At 32.8% G+C, this 20741-nt stretch overlaps 1 protein-coding gene across 1 annotated transcript in view; it reads right to left on the reverse strand.

Annotated features, from left to right (window-relative positions):
- Positions 1-503: 503 nt before the first annotated feature.
- LOC124365403 (E3 ubiquitin-protein ligase CBL-B-like) overlaps positions 504-20741 on the reverse strand; it is a 65166-nt gene continuing 44928 nt past the window's right edge. Inside the window, exons 8-13 of the mRNA XM_046821383.1 lie at positions 20460-20587; positions 19160-19305; positions 17448-17693; positions 15255-15351; positions 7830-7999; positions 504-4593 (exon numbers count right to left, since the gene is read on the reverse strand). Coding sequence (XP_046677339.1) covers positions 4493-4593; positions 7830-7999; positions 15255-15351; positions 17448-17693; positions 19160-19305; positions 20460-20587 — 888 coding nt within the window. The 3' untranslated portion in view covers positions 504-4492. The remainder of the gene's footprint in view (positions 4594-7829; positions 8000-15254; positions 15352-17447; positions 17694-19159; positions 19306-20459; positions 20588-20741) is intronic.

The raw sequence follows: 20741 nt of genomic DNA on the forward strand, positions 1-20741 counted from the left end.
TTTAATTAAATTATTTAAATAAAACATAAATAGAAACAATTTTGTCATGTATAGGTTTTAAGATATTTACGTTTAAAGTTTTTAAGAAGCCGTCATTTTGAAAATAACACTGTAATAATTTGATACTTTTTCTGCTATTAGGTCTTTGGGTCATAAAACTATTTCAATTTATTACAATAAGCCGGTCTCAAGTTAAAAATACTTATTTGAAAAAAAAAAACAAATTTACAGCTGTTTTGGTAATTGTTGAGTTTTAGAAAGTTTGAAAGTAATATTTTGATATGTCTTTGGTCCAGGAATAATACCTGAAAAGGTAGGTAGAGAGTTCTGGAACACTCTGTATAATGTTTGCTCTCAGGGCTTTCTGTAAATCTGAATAGTACCCTTGATTGATTATATACCCTCAAAAGGATCTATAATCAAGGATGGTACACAGTGCTTCACTTGCATTCCAAAGTTTTATAGTTATACCATAGTAAAGGAATTTTAAAAAAATCCTCACATTCAATTTATTTTAACATTTATTTACAAAGTTGAGGTATTTGTAAAGAATCAATTACAAACCACTTAAATAAAACAATCTTTGACTTACATCTATTGTATTACTTTTTGAAACGTAAGTGTGTAAAGACTGGATTTTAAGAATATAATAATTAAAAAATAATTGTTATACATAAAATATTAATAACGAGTAAGTTATAACAACAATACATTGAATAGCTATAAAGGACATAAATATTGCACAAAGTAAATAAATTATTGAATGACACAAATTTGCATTGAAGCCGTTAATATAAAGTTATGTCTGTAAAATAGGTTAATAATATAACAACTTATATAAGTGACAAAAGTTACCGTTACTAATATGTAATTAAATTTTATACCAGTAGATAAACGATAAAAATCCAGCATCTTGTAACCTAAATATAGAGTATTTTAAGACATTTTATAAGCTTAAAGTGGTTAATAAATAAAATAAATAGAGGTATAAACATAATGGAATTAAGCTAGACCAGCACTGCTTCAGTTTGAAACTTGTAAACATACCACACACTTGTATAGATATAAAATAATCAAATAAATACTATTATTGAAATCGAAGAAATGCTGTTTAGTTCTTTCAAAGCTATTGCTTCATATTCATAACATTTTTCAAATTACTATTTGTGAGTAAAATACTGTGAGCTAATAATTAAAAGAAATTTGAAATGATTCAATATTATAATCATTGTGAAAGCAATTCAATAATATGTAAATATATACGATGGTTGGCATACTGTAACATTTAAAAAATCAAAAATAAGATTGAATTTTTAATATTAAGAAGTCATTTTGCGACAATTAGTATTAGATATTATTATTATTAAAGATCTATTTTTGTAATGTCATAGGTTTAGAACAAATGTTGACCAAAAGGAGATTCTCGACCATAATTTAATGGCAATGCTTATGCAAAAACAATATACTACAGTATTAATTAGTTAATGTTTTCACAAAGTCATTGTCGTACCTGACTTCAATAACTAATCAGAAAATAAGACTAATTTTTAATTTGTTAGTAAATTACTTGATAGGTCTAAGGACATGATGGATGTAAGATTCACCCAAATCAAATTATCATTTCAGGGATAATATAAGAAAAATTGAGTTTTAATCTCGCGCTTAAAATCGGGAAAATCTATGATTTGATATCTAATTTTTGAAATTATGTTTTAATTTGAATACAATATATTATACATAATTGATTTATATATTATTGTGTACCTGTATTGCTAAAAATCCAAATTTTTATTTTTAAGTATTTTATTAGCAAATATTTTTAGAAAAATCTTAATCTAATTGGAAAGTTTCCTAGCTTTGTCATGCACTTTTCATTTTAACAGGGGAACTTGATCAAAGTTAAATTTCTAATAAAATATTTGAATCATGATCACTAACTCTCTAAAATTAAAACAACAACAAATGAATTTAATTAGTACATTTAATTTTAGATTCTAGCAAAAATTTACAACCCTTACGAGATAGTATATTTCATTTAGTGGTTCTGTTCACAGAAGAGGTAATACAGTTATTGTTGCTCAAATTTTTGTTAAGAAAGGATAACTTAAAAAATATGTTTTAAAACAAGGGAAAAACTAGAAATAACAACACTCTAGTTACTGTATTACCAAAAGGAACTAAGTAACTGAACATTTACATCACTGCAAATGATATTTTATAAAGTAAAATGGGATGAAAATTTTGAAAGTAATGAGATTATAACTACTAAGTGAAGGTTCTATTGGTGTATTTTTAAGAGAGAACGCTACTTAGCTGCCAACCATGCATCTGAGGCTCTGCTTTTATCATGGGGTTAAAGGTGGGCGTCATGGGGTTATCGCTGTGTTATAAATAGGAACTCGTTACTAACCCATAAATGTTTTATTATAGATTTTCGCATAAGAAACCCTACATTGGATACTAATTATAAACCATTATTATTAAAAGATAATCGTACTAATTCATTGGCATTTAGACAGTAGAACCTCCGTTTCTGCAGTGAAGCATTTGTCAATTTTGAGGCAAGTTCCTGCTTATAACACAGTTTTAAACTTTATCCCAATGTTAAAAGCAGAGTCTCAAATCGGCAGCTGATTCTCTCTTAATACTCGTATCGATCTTTAAAAAGTTCTACAGATTTTGATAGTTGATCTTTTTTTTTTATACTTGTCTTTTAAGCAGGATTGTCAGCAACAGAGAGATGAACATATATTATCAGACCTTATAGTAAAATTGAAACAATAAACAACAAAATAATTCATAAATAAATCAAGTCCCTATGATTTACTTGCTGTTTTAAATTGAAATCAAGTGACAAGGAGGTAAGAGCAACTTGAGGGGTGATCATCTCAAGATCTCCCTTTCTGAGTCACACTGTGAATAAGAAGTGTTATATAACATGTATGCAATTGACACTGTTAATTTTTTTGAAGGTGTGTCAATAAAGAATTTGAATAACAGGTATGACTAGTTGAGTTAAATAGATTTGGAGCTCTTTTCTGTTTGAACAGTTTATTGAAATCATAATAAAATTTTCTGTACAAATGTTTAATTCTCCTTTATAAATGTGACTGGTAACAAAATAGCAATGAAACAAACTCATTAGTGTTTTATTCCTAATAGTTGTCTTTAAAAAAAGTGTATTAAAATGTATAATTAATTCTCTTGGTTAAAAATAAAATCAGTATACAAACACAAGAATTATAAATTTTACTTTTATGATTAGTGATAGAAAATGTTTTTAATAATTAAGTGATATTTAAAAATTTCAAATATCTGATTTGAATCGTTATTTTTAAGTATGCTTCAATTCATATTGCTTCTTTCTGCAGTCTAAGTATGTAATTGAGAATGTAGCCTTCCATCCAGATCCAGCAATTTCAAAGTTTATCAGATTTCACTGATATACTTACAAGAGAATTTCACTAAATGTTAACTGTAAAGCTAAAATAAAATGATTTTTATACAAGAATTATCACATAAATTGGTGTTACATTGAGTAAGTTAAAAAAAAATTAAATAGTATGACAGTTCTAATACACCATGAATAAGATTAAATTTATCAAGTCCAATGCAAATATTAAATTAAGACTAATATAAAGACAATTAAAATAATGTTAAATTATTTCTCAAATTATATTTTATACACAAATGGATAGTTATTAGGATTCTTTAAATCACATTTAACATTCTACTTTGTGAAAAATAGACGATTAAATTTAATATTTCAGTCATACGTTTACAAGGTAGGCATCACTTACAATGGCCGTACCATAAGATAATCTCTTGAAACTATCTTATGATACTTGGCCGCTACCAACCCAAGGTTACTTAATGTTAAAAAATAATAAAAGGTACATGTGCAATCTTGTTAACGATTACGATCCAAAGACTACAATGAGATTTTTTATCAGTGCAGGAATATTTTAACCTACTTAGCCTATATCGGTAGACTTACTAGAATTACCTACTAAGTGCAAATACAAAAGTAGTGGACTCAACAAGTAAGTGGCAGGCGCTTTTGTCGATTTACGTAATTATTAAAATGTAAACATAAATAACAACAATGATTGTAGATGTGTTCAACTACTTTCTAATGGCAATTAAATAACAACTTCGTCGATAACCAATTTTCATTTGTACATTCGTAGCCCTATTATACAATACGATGATAGGAGATTTTGTACAAAAATATAACGAGGTAACATTTATTGAAAATAAATAAGTTAAGAATACGACTAGAACGTGTAGAAAAATATGACATAGTTTGCATAGTAAGGAGTTAAATATTAAACTATAAAAAATTATTAATAAATAAATATTTAAATTACTTGCTTGGTCGTAGAGTTTCACCCTAACTGAAGTAAGACATGCGATGTATGTACAAGCCACTATCAGTACAAAGCAAAACTTATGTAACCCTGTGATAACTGGTCTTATAAAAAAGCTCTTATCATGTCTGTTTGGTGGCGAATTCGTTTAGGATGTCCCAAGCCATGTCCAAGTCGTTCCGAGTGATTCCTAGGGCTCGGATAACTGCTTCTTGAGAGTAACCTGAAACCGGTTGCCAACAACATTAGTCTTGACTGATGCTCGGCGGAATGTAATACTAATACGCCAGTTTGAAATTGATACAGAATAATGCAAGCTTAGCCCTTTGAGTGTCATCTGCTTAATGTCATGAACTGCTTAAAGGTGCCAAGATGAAATTGGCTGATTTTGTTAAGAGACTCACCGTATATTTTTTTATAGAGATAAATATATTGACAATGATTTGTTTCTTACTAAATTAAATGCTCAAAAATTATATTCAGGTGAAAAGTATAATAAATAATTATAACCTCTGAAATGTACAAAAGAATTTAAATATTTTTGAAGATTGCTATAGAATTTTGAGTTTATTTGCAAACGAAATGTACAAGCTTTGTATGCAAAGTATCCACTTTCTTTTGTTGGCCAACTATTTCATGACTGTCTCAGACCTGTTATGGAGGGTAGAGGGAGTAAGTACTCTTCTGAGACTGCCACTAGGTAGGCAATGAGTTCCATGTAGGCAATGAGTTTCAACATTCTGCTTCAATTACTACATGTACCTGTGCCATATTCCACATTGGCTAACATCTTAATTAAATAGTTTGCATTTAATTTTGCCAGAAACTTCGCCACTCTGCTGTAGAGACAATCCATATGATATACAATATTTTAAGTGACAAGTCTATGGTTGATATTCAGATAAAAGAATGGTTTAGGTGATTCAGAATTTTCAAAGGCTACATTTCAGTAAAGAGTGACCCTTGATCTGGGAGAACGGTAATGGCCAGAAATCCTACAAGCATTGAACATGCTTGTGCAGCAATCGAAGACGAATTAAAAACGAACAACAGCCTCCCTACAGTCCTGACATAGAGCTCCATGTGATTTTTGGCTGTTCCCGAAGTTCCTCTGAAAGGAAAAAGGAATGATGACAAATCAGACTAATGTGACAAAGGGTTTATTAGCCATTCAAAAAAATGAGTTCAAGAAATGTTTCCAAAGGTGGAAAAAACATTGGACAACTATAGTTGCTTTTAGAAGAGAGTACTTTGAAAGTGATCGAGCCAAGTGACTCAAGTTCTTGTCAAAAGTCAAGGTCATATACTTTTGGGACAAACATGGTACATGGACAAATTTTCTATTTATATGTTTAGCAAATCGTCAAACCATTAGTGTTCTGTAAGTAACATTAATTTCTTCACTGTAATTTGTAAGGGCATTTTTCAAAATTCTTTTTATTTTTTTCTCTTTAAAAGCCATTTACTATACTGCATAGTAATCTGTTTGTATTCTGAATCCTAGATTCTATTATTACACCAGCTTTCTTGGACTGCAAATTCAGCCCCCAAATTCAAGAGCTGCATATATATCTCGTATTGTTGTCAACAGGCCATATCCATATACCAATCCATCATTTAATTCTTTTAATTTAATATCTCTCTACTTGTTCATATTATTTTTATAATATTTTCTTTCCATAATTTGCTTAATTGGCCAATATAAAATCAGTGTCAATGTCAGTACATTTTTCATAATACATAATTATTGTATATTTTCTTATTCAGATCAGTCACTGTAATGAAATCAGTCCAAATTTTCTCTCACTCTAGTTTTTAATTACATTAGGCAGTTTCAGTCAAGTTTGCTATTTTTTTAACTGTTCTACTGTTCTTATTTTGATATTTACGCAGGCTGCATTTTTCTATCAGACCACCAAAACAATCAAGTAGAATATTGAAAAAAAATATCAGTATCTACCATTGATACTAAAACATAAATCAATAACATTGATTTTATCATACAACTAGCTGTTTCCCGCGGCTTCGCACGCGTCTCTTAAGCTTTGCCCGTATATTTCTTTGCCTTCAAATAGTGTTTGGATATTTTAATATACGTAACTACTGTGTTGTAATTGCAGTTTATAATGTGCAGGCGCTTTGATAACTTTTATATCTTGCAGTACAGCCTGGTGGTTAGTTACATCAATGGGCATTGCGTATAAACCTTCTACATAGAAAAATACAAATTTTCATAGTGATCGGTCCAATAGTTTCTGAGTCTATAAAAGACAAACACACAAACATTCATTTTTATATATTATGATTGCAGAAACAGTTTAAAACAAAATTTGTCGTTTCTCTTAAGCTTACTCTATGCTTTAAAACTATAAGTGTAAAGAAATTTATATATAAATATATTTTTTGTCGCATTATATATGTTTACAAAGAACAGCTGATTAAAAATTTGAAAAGACTCTTTCACTTAATAACATATGTTTGCTGCAATGCATTTCTTACGGGTATTTCTGTAACCAGTGGGGCGGAATCCTGAATCGGGAAAGGGATAAAAAGTATCCTATAACCTTCTACAGATCAAGACGAACAAATTTAAAAAAAAATTAGGCGAATCCGTCCAGCCGTTTGTGAGTGATGCTGTTACACACGAACAGTTTCATTTTTATATATATAGATATAAAAAACAGGTGATTTTAATTTTATATGTTTACATTCTGCATTTATTAGTACAATACAATTAATTACTAGAAACAGCTTTTGAAAAATAACTTGACTGACTATCATTATATTTGTGGGCATAATTTTAAAAGTACTAAATCTACATTTCCATTGGTTCAAGATCACGATTTGCGTCCAAAAACAACCAAATTTTGTAAAGCAGAAGAATATGTTACGATGGTGAGAAGCAAGATGAAAAAAGTTGTTAATTAAAATTAAAACACTCAAAACAGATATAATATTCAATCAATACTACCTATCTGTATATACATGTATGTCTACAGAATGGACCTAAAGTTAAATACCAATAAACCAATTTTGTATTTCTTTTAAAGAGGTATAATTAATTTTGTCACAAATTTATTTATATTAGAAATTACAACTTCGTAGAAATTACAAAATTCGTTATGGATCGGTTTTTTTCTGGTCAAAATCAATGTTTGCTTGAGAAATAACACATCTTTTGGTTTCAAGATGTAAAACTTTTTCTGGAATTCCATCTATGTGATTATCTAGATTTTGTACTTTTTTAGAAGGTAACTTGAATTTTATTGAAATTGAAGTATAAAAAGGTTTTACAGTATTGTTTTCAATCCACCATCAATATCTCAAATATTCTTTCCTATTTCATTAAATTTCAGCTTTTTAGATAAAAACAGTACAAACGTGTCCATATGTTGAAAAGCTTAAAAGAAAGAAAGGCAGATATTGCTCAGAATACAGACAGAGGAATCGTATAATTACCTTGTGATGTGAGTTTGGCAATGTGGTCCATGTTGAGGTTTTCGTAAGCGGGAACAGGAGAATGCTGGGAGGGAGCATGGCTGTGACTGCTGGTCGAGGAACATTGTGAGTCCACCGAAGATGCTCGGGAGGGGCTTGGGTGAACACTAGTAGTCAGTTCCAGGCTCAGCCTAAGGACATTTTCAGTTTAAACTCACTATCCTCCACCATTCCCAACAAATGGTACATTCTTTCTGGTTTCAATAATGTTTTTACATTCTCTAAAATTATAAATTTATATTTATACTTACTCAGTTACAATGGTGTTTTCAAACTCTTGGTCACCAGTGATTTTACGTAAATCTGATTTTTCACATTCATTACAATCATTGCCCAAGACTTAAGTGGTTAGCATTGTACATTCAGTCAGTAAAATACTGTTGTAACCTCTAAGTGGACTCTTCAGGTCTACCGGATTATAGTCATTGGACACACTAAAAATATGTTATGTATTTGAAATGTTTGAAAAAATCTATAAATAAAAATGTTTTAACAATTCCACAAATTTTTGGGCAAAATATTTGTTGAAATCCGAGGATGATTTATATGAAGAGAATGATCTGAAATATTTTTTACTTAGGGAAAAAATTGTAATAGTTACGTTTCGTAGTCCAAATTTAACTGACACTAAACAGCTGTCAATATTTCCAGTAGAAGTCCGTCAAACATGCAGAATTATTTGTTTACACCTTAAATTTTAGAACAGTGCTTGATCAGTAGTGATGCAAAAGGCAAGGACAAAGTTAATATCTTACTTTTCCTTTTACTAGAATGTGTTCATGATGAATATCTAATGAATTGTAATTATTTTTTGAATACTGTTAAACCAACCTTAACAAACAAAGCTTTAAATATTTTCACTTATGGTACTCGAAACTGATGGGCTTCCTTGGCATTGTGATATGGCATTCTAACATTGGCTTAAGAATGAGACTGAGAAATGAACACTAATACGCCTTATTGATACATTTTTTCCCAGACTATAGTCCGAAAATTAAGACTTATATAACGTAAAACTGTATAAACGATTATTTTTAAATGTTGCATGACTTAATAAGGATTCTCCCCTTATAACGGAAGTAGATAGTTTTCCCCTAGACCATAATAGGTTTCTCAGTCCTCTATGTATGTATATTTCCTTCATTGGGACAAGGCAAACCCTACTATGGCATTGGAAATACCTAGATATGAAATCAACGATTTTTGACCGGATATACAGGGTGTTCTGAAAAAAGGTGCCCATAAGTCAGGGCGTGATTCCTCACATCAAAATAAGAAAAAAAGGTCTAATTAACATAGGTCCGAAAATGCTTAGTTTACCAAGTTATACAGGGTGAAAGATTTCGTCTGAATTTCAGTTCCCCTGCTGCAACGAAGCCCTACGGGTATTTGTTGTTGGCTGTTAATTAAGATGTACAATTTAGCGTACTTTATGTAAAATGAACTGAAAAATTGAATAAAACCGTTTCCAGACCTGTAGCTACAGTAATTTTTAAGATATGTGACGAAATACGCGAAACTTGGTCCCGAAAAACAAGTTACATTTAGGTTTGAAGCAGATTTACTATGTTAAATGTACAATAAACACAAAATATTTTTTTTCACGGTACTTGTAGAAAATTTAATTTCGAAGAGAAAGATGTAAAATAAGTCTATAATAGACAAACGCAAACTTTAAAAAAATAATCCTTAATTACATACAAAACGCATGAAAAATAGACAAAATCTGTTAAGCTCTCTACAAATGTAATATTGAAATTAAAACAGCTGTTTTATTAAAATATTTGATTTTAGAAACAAAATAATTTTTCTATTTAAAACATATGTTTTAACAATGTAACATTGTTTATAATAATTTAAATAAACATTACAAGCAGCTATTTTTCCATTGCTCATTAAGTGCGTGTGTTGATCTGTACTTTAATACAAGTTAGTGCGAGTGCCGTTGAAGTTAATTTTTGATAAGCTAATAATATCTTATTCATCATGGCAGGTAATATGAATATTATGTACACTAATGGTGAAATGGCAGACATGCATTTAATGTACGGTCTTGCACATTGCAACAGTCGTCAGGCTAGACGACTCTATCAGGAACATTTTCCTCATAGACAGTTACCTGACTCATAAATGTTTTCTTCCATTCATAGAAGGCCTAAGCGAGATGGGAACCTTTAAATCTGGAAAAGTTGGTAGATCAGGACGGCCACGTACAACGTGTACAGCTGAATTGGAGGAGGGCATGTTGGACGAAATAGAGAATCATCCTGGAAGAAGTACTAGAGAACTAGCCTTGGATTTCGGTGTTAGTAATTCAATTGTCTGGAAGATTTTACACGAGCAGCAGTTGCATTCTTATCACTATCAAAGGGTCCAGGCTCTTTTGCCTCGAGATTACTTTCCTCGTGTTCAGCTATGCCAATGGCTTATCCAAAGGTGCAGAAATCCACATTTTTTAAATTACATTATCTTTACTGATGAAGCAAAATTTTCAAGAATGGCTATTCTTAACACCCACAATACTCACATGTGGGCAATTGAAAATCCACGTGCTATTTCAGAGAACCGTCACCAATATCAGTTTTCTATAAACGTATGGGCTGCTATTCTGGGTGATAAAATTTTTTATTAGTTTTTTACCTGATACGCTCAATGGTGAAAATTATTTACATTTCTTGACGACTAATCTGAATGAGTTACTCGAAGATGTGCCACTATACACACGCAACAACATGTGGTTCATGCAGGATGGAGCTCCAGCTCATTACAGATTACAAGTAAGAGAATTTTTAAATGAAGCATATCCAAACAGATGGATTGGTCGAGGAGCCCCAGTAGCATGGCCTGCAAGGTCACCTGACCTCAATCCTCTAGAACTTTTTCTTTATGGGGACATTTAAAAGACGCTTGTCTATGACTCGCCTGTGTGGATACCATAGAAGAGTTGCGAATAAGGATTGTTAACGGGATTCAAAGGATACGTGAGACACCTGGGATCTTCGAAAGAGTTCGGTCAGTCTATGAGAAGACGGCTGGATGCTTGTATTTTGAATGAGGGGAAACATTTTGAACATCTACTGTGACGTGGTTTAGTTTTTTAGGACAAGTGTAACTTTTTTGTTGAATGATAAATTCAAGATAACTTTTTTATGTATGATAATGTATGATTGTTAAAAATATTTAACTTGATAAAAAATAATAGTAACTCATTAATTTGTTTTAATAAAACTCTCACTAACTTGTATTAAAGTACAGATCAACACACGCACTTAATGAGCAATGGAAAAATAGCTGCTTGTAATGTTTATTTAAATTATTATAAACAATGTTACATTTGTTAAAAACATATGTTTTAAATAGAATTATTTTGTTTCTAAAATCAAATATTTTAATAAAACAGCTGTTTAATTTCAATATTACATTGTAGAGAGCTTAACAGATTTTTGTATATATTTTTCATGCGTTTTGTATGTAAATTAAAGGCATTATTTTTTTAAAGTTTGCGTTTGTCTATTATAGACTTATTTTACATCTTTCTCTTCGAAATTAAATTTTTCTACAAGTACCGTGAAAAAATATTTTGTGTTTATTGTACATTTAACATAGTAAATCTGCTTCAAACCTAAATGTAACTTGTTTTTCGGGACCAAGTTTCGCGTATTTCGTCACATAACCTTAAAAATTACTGTAGCTACAGGTCTGGAAACGGTTTTATTCAATTTTTCAGTTCATTTTTACATAAAGTACGCTAAATTGTACATCTTAATTAACAGCCAACAAATACCCGTAGGGCTTCGTTGCAGCAGGGGAACTGAAATTCAGACGAAATCTTTTCACCCTGTATAACTTGGTAACTAAGCATTTTCGGACCTATGTTAATTAGACCTTTTTTTCTTATTTTGATGTGAGGAATCACGCCCCTGACTTATGGGCACCTTTTTTTCAGAACACCCTGTATATATATGTTTCATCAAGGCAATAAGATAATCTTAGCTATGGTAACATTAGTGAATGTATACGGTCGGAAGTAGACACCTTTTGACCGAAGTTGGCTTTTCAGTCCTACGTATGTATATTATTTCTTAATCGCGATTAGAACACAAACTCAACTAAAACAATGAAAATCTCATAGACAGGAAATATATGACAAGAGCTAGAAGTAAACCTAGGTAGGTTTTTGAGACATATGTATTTCTATTTTCTTGATCGGACCAACAAGGCAAACTTAGCTATGGCATAAGAAATACTGTATAATTAATTCAAACCAGAAATGTTCCTACATGTGCGAAAGATGATATAGAGTCAGGGTTAACTCTAATCCTCTTAACTATTACCACTGCACGAATATGTACATGATGTTCTACTAATTTACGTTTGTAAAATTCCCTAAGATTCCATCATATTAAATACAATAATAGTCTTCTTTGGTTGAAGTAGTAAAACTCGAGATCCAGAATGACAAACCATTTGGAAGTGTCCAATTTTTTTGTGGTCTCAAGTTGCTTCTCCACCAAGGATAAACTGTACTGGAATGAACTGGTGTACCTCCACAAAAGAAGCATTACAACCTAATCACAGATGTTCTAATGGTATAGGAATGTTTTAGGACTATCAGTATGATGATTAGATGCTTTCATAGCACTGAGTATTAATATCTTTCTTGGGATTGCTGAATTTAACTCAAATAGCGGTAAAGTGTAATTGTGAGTGTTTTTGTGCTGATTCAAGGGACAGTACTTGTGTATAAGCCTCTCTCAATGTAAGAGTATTATTTTCTGATAATCTGTTTAATATTTGTTGAAGTTAGGCCACTGATAATACTACCTAATACAGTCACACGATTCTCCTCAGCACATACAGAGCAAAAACTATCTCGACTCAACAGATTAAGAGCTTGATAATAGTTATCAATTGTTACATCAGCTTTTTGTATGCATGTAGCCAAACAGTCTCTAGCATAGACTTTTTGGGTTTTCTATAGAGATTCTGAAAAATTGTTACCGCTTATTCGAACGTTTTAGGTTTGTTTATGAATGGTTTTTTAAAGTGTAATTTTGATTCATCATCAGTTATTTTTGCTGCAGTAATAAAGTTATTAAAAGTTGTATACAATTAAAGAGATGCATCAGCTAAAGTAGGATCCACTTCCAATCTTTCAGTTTTTAGAAACTCCTTCAGGTAAAGAAGATTTTGTACGCTTTAATACATTATAACGGAAATCATTAACACGTTTAGCTAGGATAAGGATTTGTTGAGAGAGAACACAGCTAGATTAATGAATACATTTTATAAAGAATAAAAAAGTAACTATGTAAACAAAAACAACAACAACATGAAAACATATGACTTTAGTACAGGGTGGAGCGCGTTAATTTGCTGATTTGAAAATGAAATAAAAAAATATATGTACCTTAGAAAAAATTATTTTTTATTTGAATTATATTGTACAGTAAGGGAATTTTTAAATTACATGGTTTTAAATAATGTATCTGGCAAATGTCGACCATCGGCATCCACACACTGCTGCATACGTTTTCTGAAGTTTTCATTAACTCTAACAAGCATGTCGACTGGTATTCTGCCAATTTCAGCCTCAATATTGTTCCTTAGGTCTTCCAAGGTGTTGGGACGGTTGATATACACCTTCGACTTCAGGTAACCCCAAAGGAAAAAAAATCGCATGGGGCTAAGTCTGGTGAGCGTGCCGGCCAGTTCACATCACCCCTCAAAGAGATAAGCCGTCCAGGAAACATTTGCCTCAAACAATTCATGGTAACCCTCGCTGTGTGCGAGAATGCAGTGGCACCATCCTGTTGGAATCATGTATCCTCTAATTGCATTGCCTCAAGAGCCGGCTGAAAAAATCCTGTATCATAGTCAAGTACCGTTTGGCGTTCACAGTTATGGCACGACGGTTATCCTGAAAAAAGTAAGTATGGTATGGCGCACCACACAGTGACGCGGTCCGAATGCAGAGGTCTCTGGTGGATTTCTCTGGGGTTTGTTTCACTCCAGTAGCGCATGTTTTGCTTGTTGACACACCCACTGAGGTGAAAATGTGCCTCATCAGAAAAGAACAGAATTGCGTCACGCGGTATTGCAAGTATGTCTTCACAAGAAGTACGCCGTGTCAAATAGTCCCGTGCTGACAATTGACGGACCACGCACATTTTATACGGGTGAAATCTCAGTTCATCATGAAGAATCCGGTGGAGAGAACGTCTTGAAATGCCAAGAGCAAGTGATTGCTTCCGAGCGGAGCATTTTGGAGATTGCAGTACTGCTGCTCTAACTCTATCGATGTTTTCCGGTGTTGTAATCCTTCTCTGAGGTCCCCTTCGTACACATGACACATTCTCTGCTGTTCTGAATACAGTTACCCAATTTACAATTGATTGCCGACCAGGAACACGTCCGCATGGGGGAACAGCGAATCGTAAACGAAAAGCACGCTGCACTGCAATGATCGAGTGGGCATTTGAAAAATACGCTTCAACACAAAACGACCTCTCCTCTCGTGTCCACTGCATTGTGGCAACTGGAACGCGGAGGAATACAAATCTCCCGTCAGCCACTATAAGCCACGCCCACTCTTCCCTCTCTTCGACCAACAGTGCCGCCACAGCCTGCAGTGCAAAAAAGCAAATTTCCGCGCTCCACCCTGTATATAACAACTACTTTTAATATTTCCATTATCCTTCATGACTCATCACCAGTATCGATCGACCATACAACTGAAAGAAGATACAATGTGCAATACTATTTTCCAGTCACAATGATTCATTTATTGTTTACTAATTTGGCATTAAGAAGATTTCACTTGCCGCTATGGTGTCTTACCATAAGTGTGAAACATGTACATAACTTTTGTCCAATAAATAGTGATGTAGCAAATCTCAGCAGATTAAAGATTAAATTCTGGAATCCAAAACTTTATTGAAGATTCTGAGGATTGAAGTATTTAGCTTTAATAGACCATCAATATCCAACAAACAATATTTACATGAAAATGTTTGACGAATATATAAATATGGATTTCACTGTCATAAAACTTAGGAAATACTATTTTTTTTACTTATGGATGAAAATAATTTATTTTAATTAACTGAAGGAAAAATAATAGAATCTTACAACAATAATTTGTTAACAACTGAAAATAAATTACATATACTGAGTTCTCTTCAACATGTACAAAGAGTGAAAAAAGTATGTTCTGGATACTGCATTTTATTTGGCTAACAAAACTAAATATAAAAAGACAACAAAACCGTCCGTTAAGGGCGTTTTACAAACAGTTTTCCATTTTACTGAAACTAAACAAAAATCTCACTATTTATAAATGTGTTGACTTTTCATTTTTCTTGGTACTATAAATGTGTTTCTAACCTGGTTTCTGGAGGGACTGTCTTAATGTGCGGCGTGACGGTCGGCATCTCTACCGCTGTCGTTGAACTATAGATCGGTTTGATGACAGTGATGTTCCCTGAAAACCATAAAACAAGACAGATATTACAGACTGATAATTTTGTTTCAGAGAGCAATATGATTGCTGTTGGTACAAGTCTTTTTACAAATCAACATTTTATTATGAAATACAGTGGAATCTCGCTAATCCGAACTAATTGGGACTGAACCCAGTTCGGATTACGCAATTGTTCGGATTAGCGGATTAGATGGGGTCTATTGAGAATGGGTCTATTGTTTTTAATAAAAATTATCAAAATTGCTTATTAAAACACATTTCTGACTGTTGTACTGTATTTCATGTGGCAAATGTGTTGGACTGTGAATACTAAGCACAGTTAGCAAGTTAAAGTACACAGTAGTTCACTTTTATAGCGCACATTGGACATGCCCACGCACTATGGACCAGACCGTACTTCCCCTTAGCATGCCAAAAATACACACTGTTACTTATAGAACTACGCATTGCACTGTAGTCTGAAGTGGTGGGCAGTGAGTCGTATGTTGTCTCGGTGCAAACATCGATTCCACTGCTGTGATTATTTAGAGCAACACGTTACTACTTTACTAGCCGATATCATGTTTATGACACAATGGCGAAACTATGCGTCATCAGATAGACTCTCTTCACAATTACAGAAGACAATTGCTGAATTCGTGTCTTTTAACAATTAATATTGTACTCAACAGTAAAGTAATTTCAGTACTGTAAGTCCAGTTTTTGTTTGATTTCACTTCTTAATTTAACTCCTACTTAACCTATAAGTTTAAATTTTGTAATGTATTTAAACTACATTATTTATGTACTATACTGTACCATACGCGCAACTTGTCGTATGCGTATTAAGATCTTTTTTACTAAATGATGCACCAATTTTCATTTTTTAGGTAATTGGTTGCTATAACTGTGCATTGTCATTTTAAATAAATATATGAATTTTCTTCTGGACCTGTCCGGATTAACCGGATGTTTGGATTAGCGGGACTCCACTGTACTTATAAAGGCAAGTCTAAGCACACCATTCCAAAGTGAAATAAATTTACTGTATTTCATCTATACTAAACCCTCTTGGAGTTTTTCTCAACCATGTTATTTGAAGGTTTCATATTGCAGTATGTAATGTTTTACTGTTATGTTAAAGAGCTCAAATATGATTGTAAATGTACTGCTTGAACAGTTGTTATGCACCAAATATGCTTTTCACTTGTAAAATATAGAGATATATGCCAAAAGAACAACAGTTCACTCTTTCAGAACTCCATGTTCCGTCGGAATGGTTTATTAAACGTGCCAAATGGTTCTGGGCGTTCCGAATCAGTTAAGTGGAATAAATTTTCCAGTTCCGCTGTAGATAATTGGTAACCAAAATATTTCATGTTGCAACCTGCCGCTGAACCAGACTGTTTGGAGGGAAGTTATCGTTTACTCTGTCGTGTCATTCATGTATAGTCTCTTAATTGAACACCTTGGTCAGTGATGTTTCGTTAGTAGTGCTAAATATTAAATCGCATTTTTTGACAAGACTTGAGGTTGGTAAGACTCAAATTAAATGTAATTTGAAACTAGTTACTGAATGAGTTTGTTTCTTTTAACGAACAATGGTATTTAATGATTTTTCATTGATAATATACAAATTATTATTAATTCATACATTAACAACTTATATTTCATATGTAACTTTTAGCATCAATGGACAAATTAACTTTACCAAATTACATCTGTACAATTAACCCTCGAACTGGCAGTAATTTTTTCCACAGGTGGCAGGTCATTTTTGAGTGGTTTGTACTTTTATATTTTTACTATAAACCTATATGTGTAATACATTATTGTTTTCAGGAAAATGCGGAGATAATTATGGTATTAAAACATTATACATAAACCATAAAAAAGACCATTATCTTTTTTGAGAAATTGGTGAAACTGCCCCTGGTAAAGAGTGATAATATTAAAAATATTTAAAAATCAGCCAGGAACTAAAACAAATAGACAAGTACTGTAGGAACGGAACGCCTGGAACTGGAATAATCTCACGAAACTAGTTCAGAGCCTGAGACGTTACGGTCGGAACGGAACACCTCTAATAAAATGTAATAGTAAAATGTAACACGAACCTGGCAGGATGATTGTGTTCTCGTAACTTGGCTCCTCGGAGATGTTGGCGAGTTCAGCGTAATGGATAGTGTCACTGGGGAGTGGAGGGGCAGAGGGGAGGTCAGTGGGGAACTGGTGTGTAGTGCTGGACTTAGAGGGGAGGGTAGTCATAGTGGTGGCACTGGTGGTGGGGATAGTGGGACACGACTGGTGGCGCAGGTGGTTACGATTGGGCTGCAACATATCGTATCTCGACTCGGGTAGCCCTGGTGACAAAAGTAATACTTGTTAGAGTAATAATTGAACACATAATTTAACTATTGTGAGAGGGATTGATTCAGTGTGAATGTTTAGTTTAACTCCCAATTCACCTTCCTCTCAGTGCAGCATCTGAAAACTGACGTTATCACAGACTTAACTCCTGGAATCTGAAGTCATGTTTGTCTAAAGAAATAAAAAACTAGTGTAATTTAGGTAAGGACGTGTTCTCATTGTCTCATCATTTACACAATTTCTTTGTATCTTCGGAGGACCATGACTCCAGATTCCAGGAGTTAAGTCTGTGATAGCATCAGTTTCCAGACACTGCACTAAGGGAAAGGTGAACTGGAGCTAAACTCAATATTCACAAAACTTGTATGTTACATGTGCAAGAATATTCTTGCAAAAATGCTTTCTTGTTTTTAAGAATTAATAACTTTGAGTTACTTTTATTTAAAATTAATTGCTTGGTTTCCCAGACATCAACAATTTTTTGACTCACAAAAGCTACTATTCTAGATTAAGTCCAAATATCTCTATTACATCATCGTAAAGATAAGAATGGTGTCACAGAGAATTTACAATACACAAGAACAATACAGGTCCAACCAGGTCAATACAATACGGGTTAATAATTCATGTGCTACAGAGACAAAACTATTTTATTCTTTGAATTAATTATAGTTACTGTGATAAGAAATCTGGTGCAAATGAAAAACAATTGAAAGTAATCACTGCTTTCTCATTAATGTGAAAAGTATTTCATTTCAAGTATTTGACATAATTACTTTTTTTGAAAAAATTTGTGTTTTAAAGTTTGAAAGTAAAATGTTATATTCATTGTTTAAATGCGTAATTAGTGAGGATTTTACAGTTATATAATATACTATTTTCCACTTTAGAAATAAGGTTATGTATTATATTGTATTACTAATTGGTGAAGTAATAGATTATACTGTGATATATCCAATCATATGATATTTTTCACTAGACTAAGTTATTTTATGAGATTAATTGGTTTAATGTTACGCTGGAGAAGTTTGCAAAGTTTACTTCCTGGTATTAATTTTCTAGCCAGTTGAACAAAAATGTGTGCTGCAACTTTTTTGAGTGTGGTGCCGCTAAGCAATGACTGATGAAAAATGGGATAGTTATAGGATAAACCTCATGTAGGGTAGTTTAACTTGGGGCCATTTAAAAGATCAGTTTAGAAAGTAGATGGGGTCTAAAAACTGAAACATGGGGAAAATAGTTCATCTTGGAATCAGTCAAGTTGCCATTTCAAAATAATAATAAATAAATAAAACAATTATAAACCATCACTCAATGTTCACAGTGTTTTTTTAAGTGGGCTAGCACTAAAATGTGAATTTAGTTAACTATGTACAGAAGAAGAAGCATAATTGTGGTACAAAAAGTTTGTAATAAATAAAGCAATGCCAAAACTACCCTTATTTTGTATGTAGCTTACCATTGGCAATGGGGGTGGTGGAAGGTGGAGGTGGGGCAGATGGCGGAGGCTCTGGCGGTTCTGGACCCGAGACATGCTCCGCTGGTGATGGAGAATTGCGAGGTGGAGGCGGAGCTTCTTCATTAGGAACTGTTAACTGGTTACAACTATTGAAACAGAATGATACGAGTGGTAGAAGTATTACTTATAACATCTAGACTATTTATATTATCATACATGATGATCAATCAGATTTTAAATTACAGTTTTGTCCTTACTTCCACATCAGGATTCTAAGCTCGCGTTTTGTTAAACAAGGTACTTTTTTTGTATGTAAAAGCTCGTATGTAAAAATTCAATTCCGTGATAAATTTTTAAATATGCAAAAGTTTATAGCACAATTCATATTTGAGTTATCCAGACAGATAGACAGACAGAACAGAAATTTACCAGCACCCTGAGTGACAGGTTTCTCTAAAGCGCAGCTTTGTTGCATATGGCCAAGCTAGCCGCCTGGACTTTTTTCCGACTCAGCAACTAAAGTGAGGTTAGTTCTTACTATTTCTTGTGGTTTTTACCTGTATATGTTACTTTTGGTAACCAAGCTCAAGATGTACTAGTAATGATTTAGAATCATATGTAACAGAGTACTCCTAAAATGGTATATGTTCCAGTACTGTTGCTGTTAAACCCAGGAACGACGGTAACCGAGCAATGTACTCGTTAGAATCATACGTTACAGAGTACTCTTAAAATGGTGCAATAACGTGTTCCAGCAACTGTTACTGCTGAATGAGTCTGATTACTTTGTACCAGGAACGGCAGTAAATTATCTGTATTGTAAAAGTACCTTTAGCAGTCACCTGTACTGGGTACTTTCGGTTTACGGTAACACAGTTACCCCCTCATAGGAGTAACGTGTAGTTTTTTATTAGCTAAAATTGAGTATTTATTGCAAGTTTCATTATCCTTACAGGATTGTTTATGACGTTATAGTTTAGTTAATTAAGAGAAAAGTGCATTATTATTGTTCACAGAGTCCAGGAGTTAATTAAAGTTTGATGTGGAATCCGAACAACAAAACATTCAATCTTAAGGCTACAATGACTTTATGCACATGTACATTTTTATGAATATGTAATACAATATGTTAATGAGCTCATTAACATAATGCAGTGCGTGTTAAAAAATAATTGTAAATTGAATAACAGTTTTAAAGAAATGGAGACTACCTGGTTTTACTATGTTTTAATATCTTTTATTATTCCCATATTTTTACCTGAGATATATAAATGTTGTGCAATAACAAAAATACAATTACCTGAGAGAGTTGGCAGAATTGCCCAGAATAGGGGAAGCTCTACGAGGTGGCAGAGGTGGAGGTGGCGCCGTCCCTCTCCGTAGGAGTTGTGGAGACGTCCCTGGCGATATCATTGGACTTCTTCCCCCCTGGAAATTCATGGCGTGGTAGAGAAACTGATTAAGAGGGCAGGTTAGCTATCAGCTGCACATCTGTGGCTCTGCTTTTACCACGTGGTTTAAGTTTAAAACCGTATCATAAATATAACTTGCCTCAAACCCATTTAAAAATTATAAACCATCA

Source organism: Homalodisca vitripennis, chromosome 6, assembly GCF_021130785.1.
Source record: "Homalodisca vitripennis isolate AUS2020 chromosome 6, UT_GWSS_2.1, whole genome shotgun sequence".
In the NCBI taxonomy this organism is placed as follows: Eukaryota; Metazoa; Arthropoda; class Insecta; order Hemiptera; family Cicadellidae; genus Homalodisca; species Homalodisca vitripennis.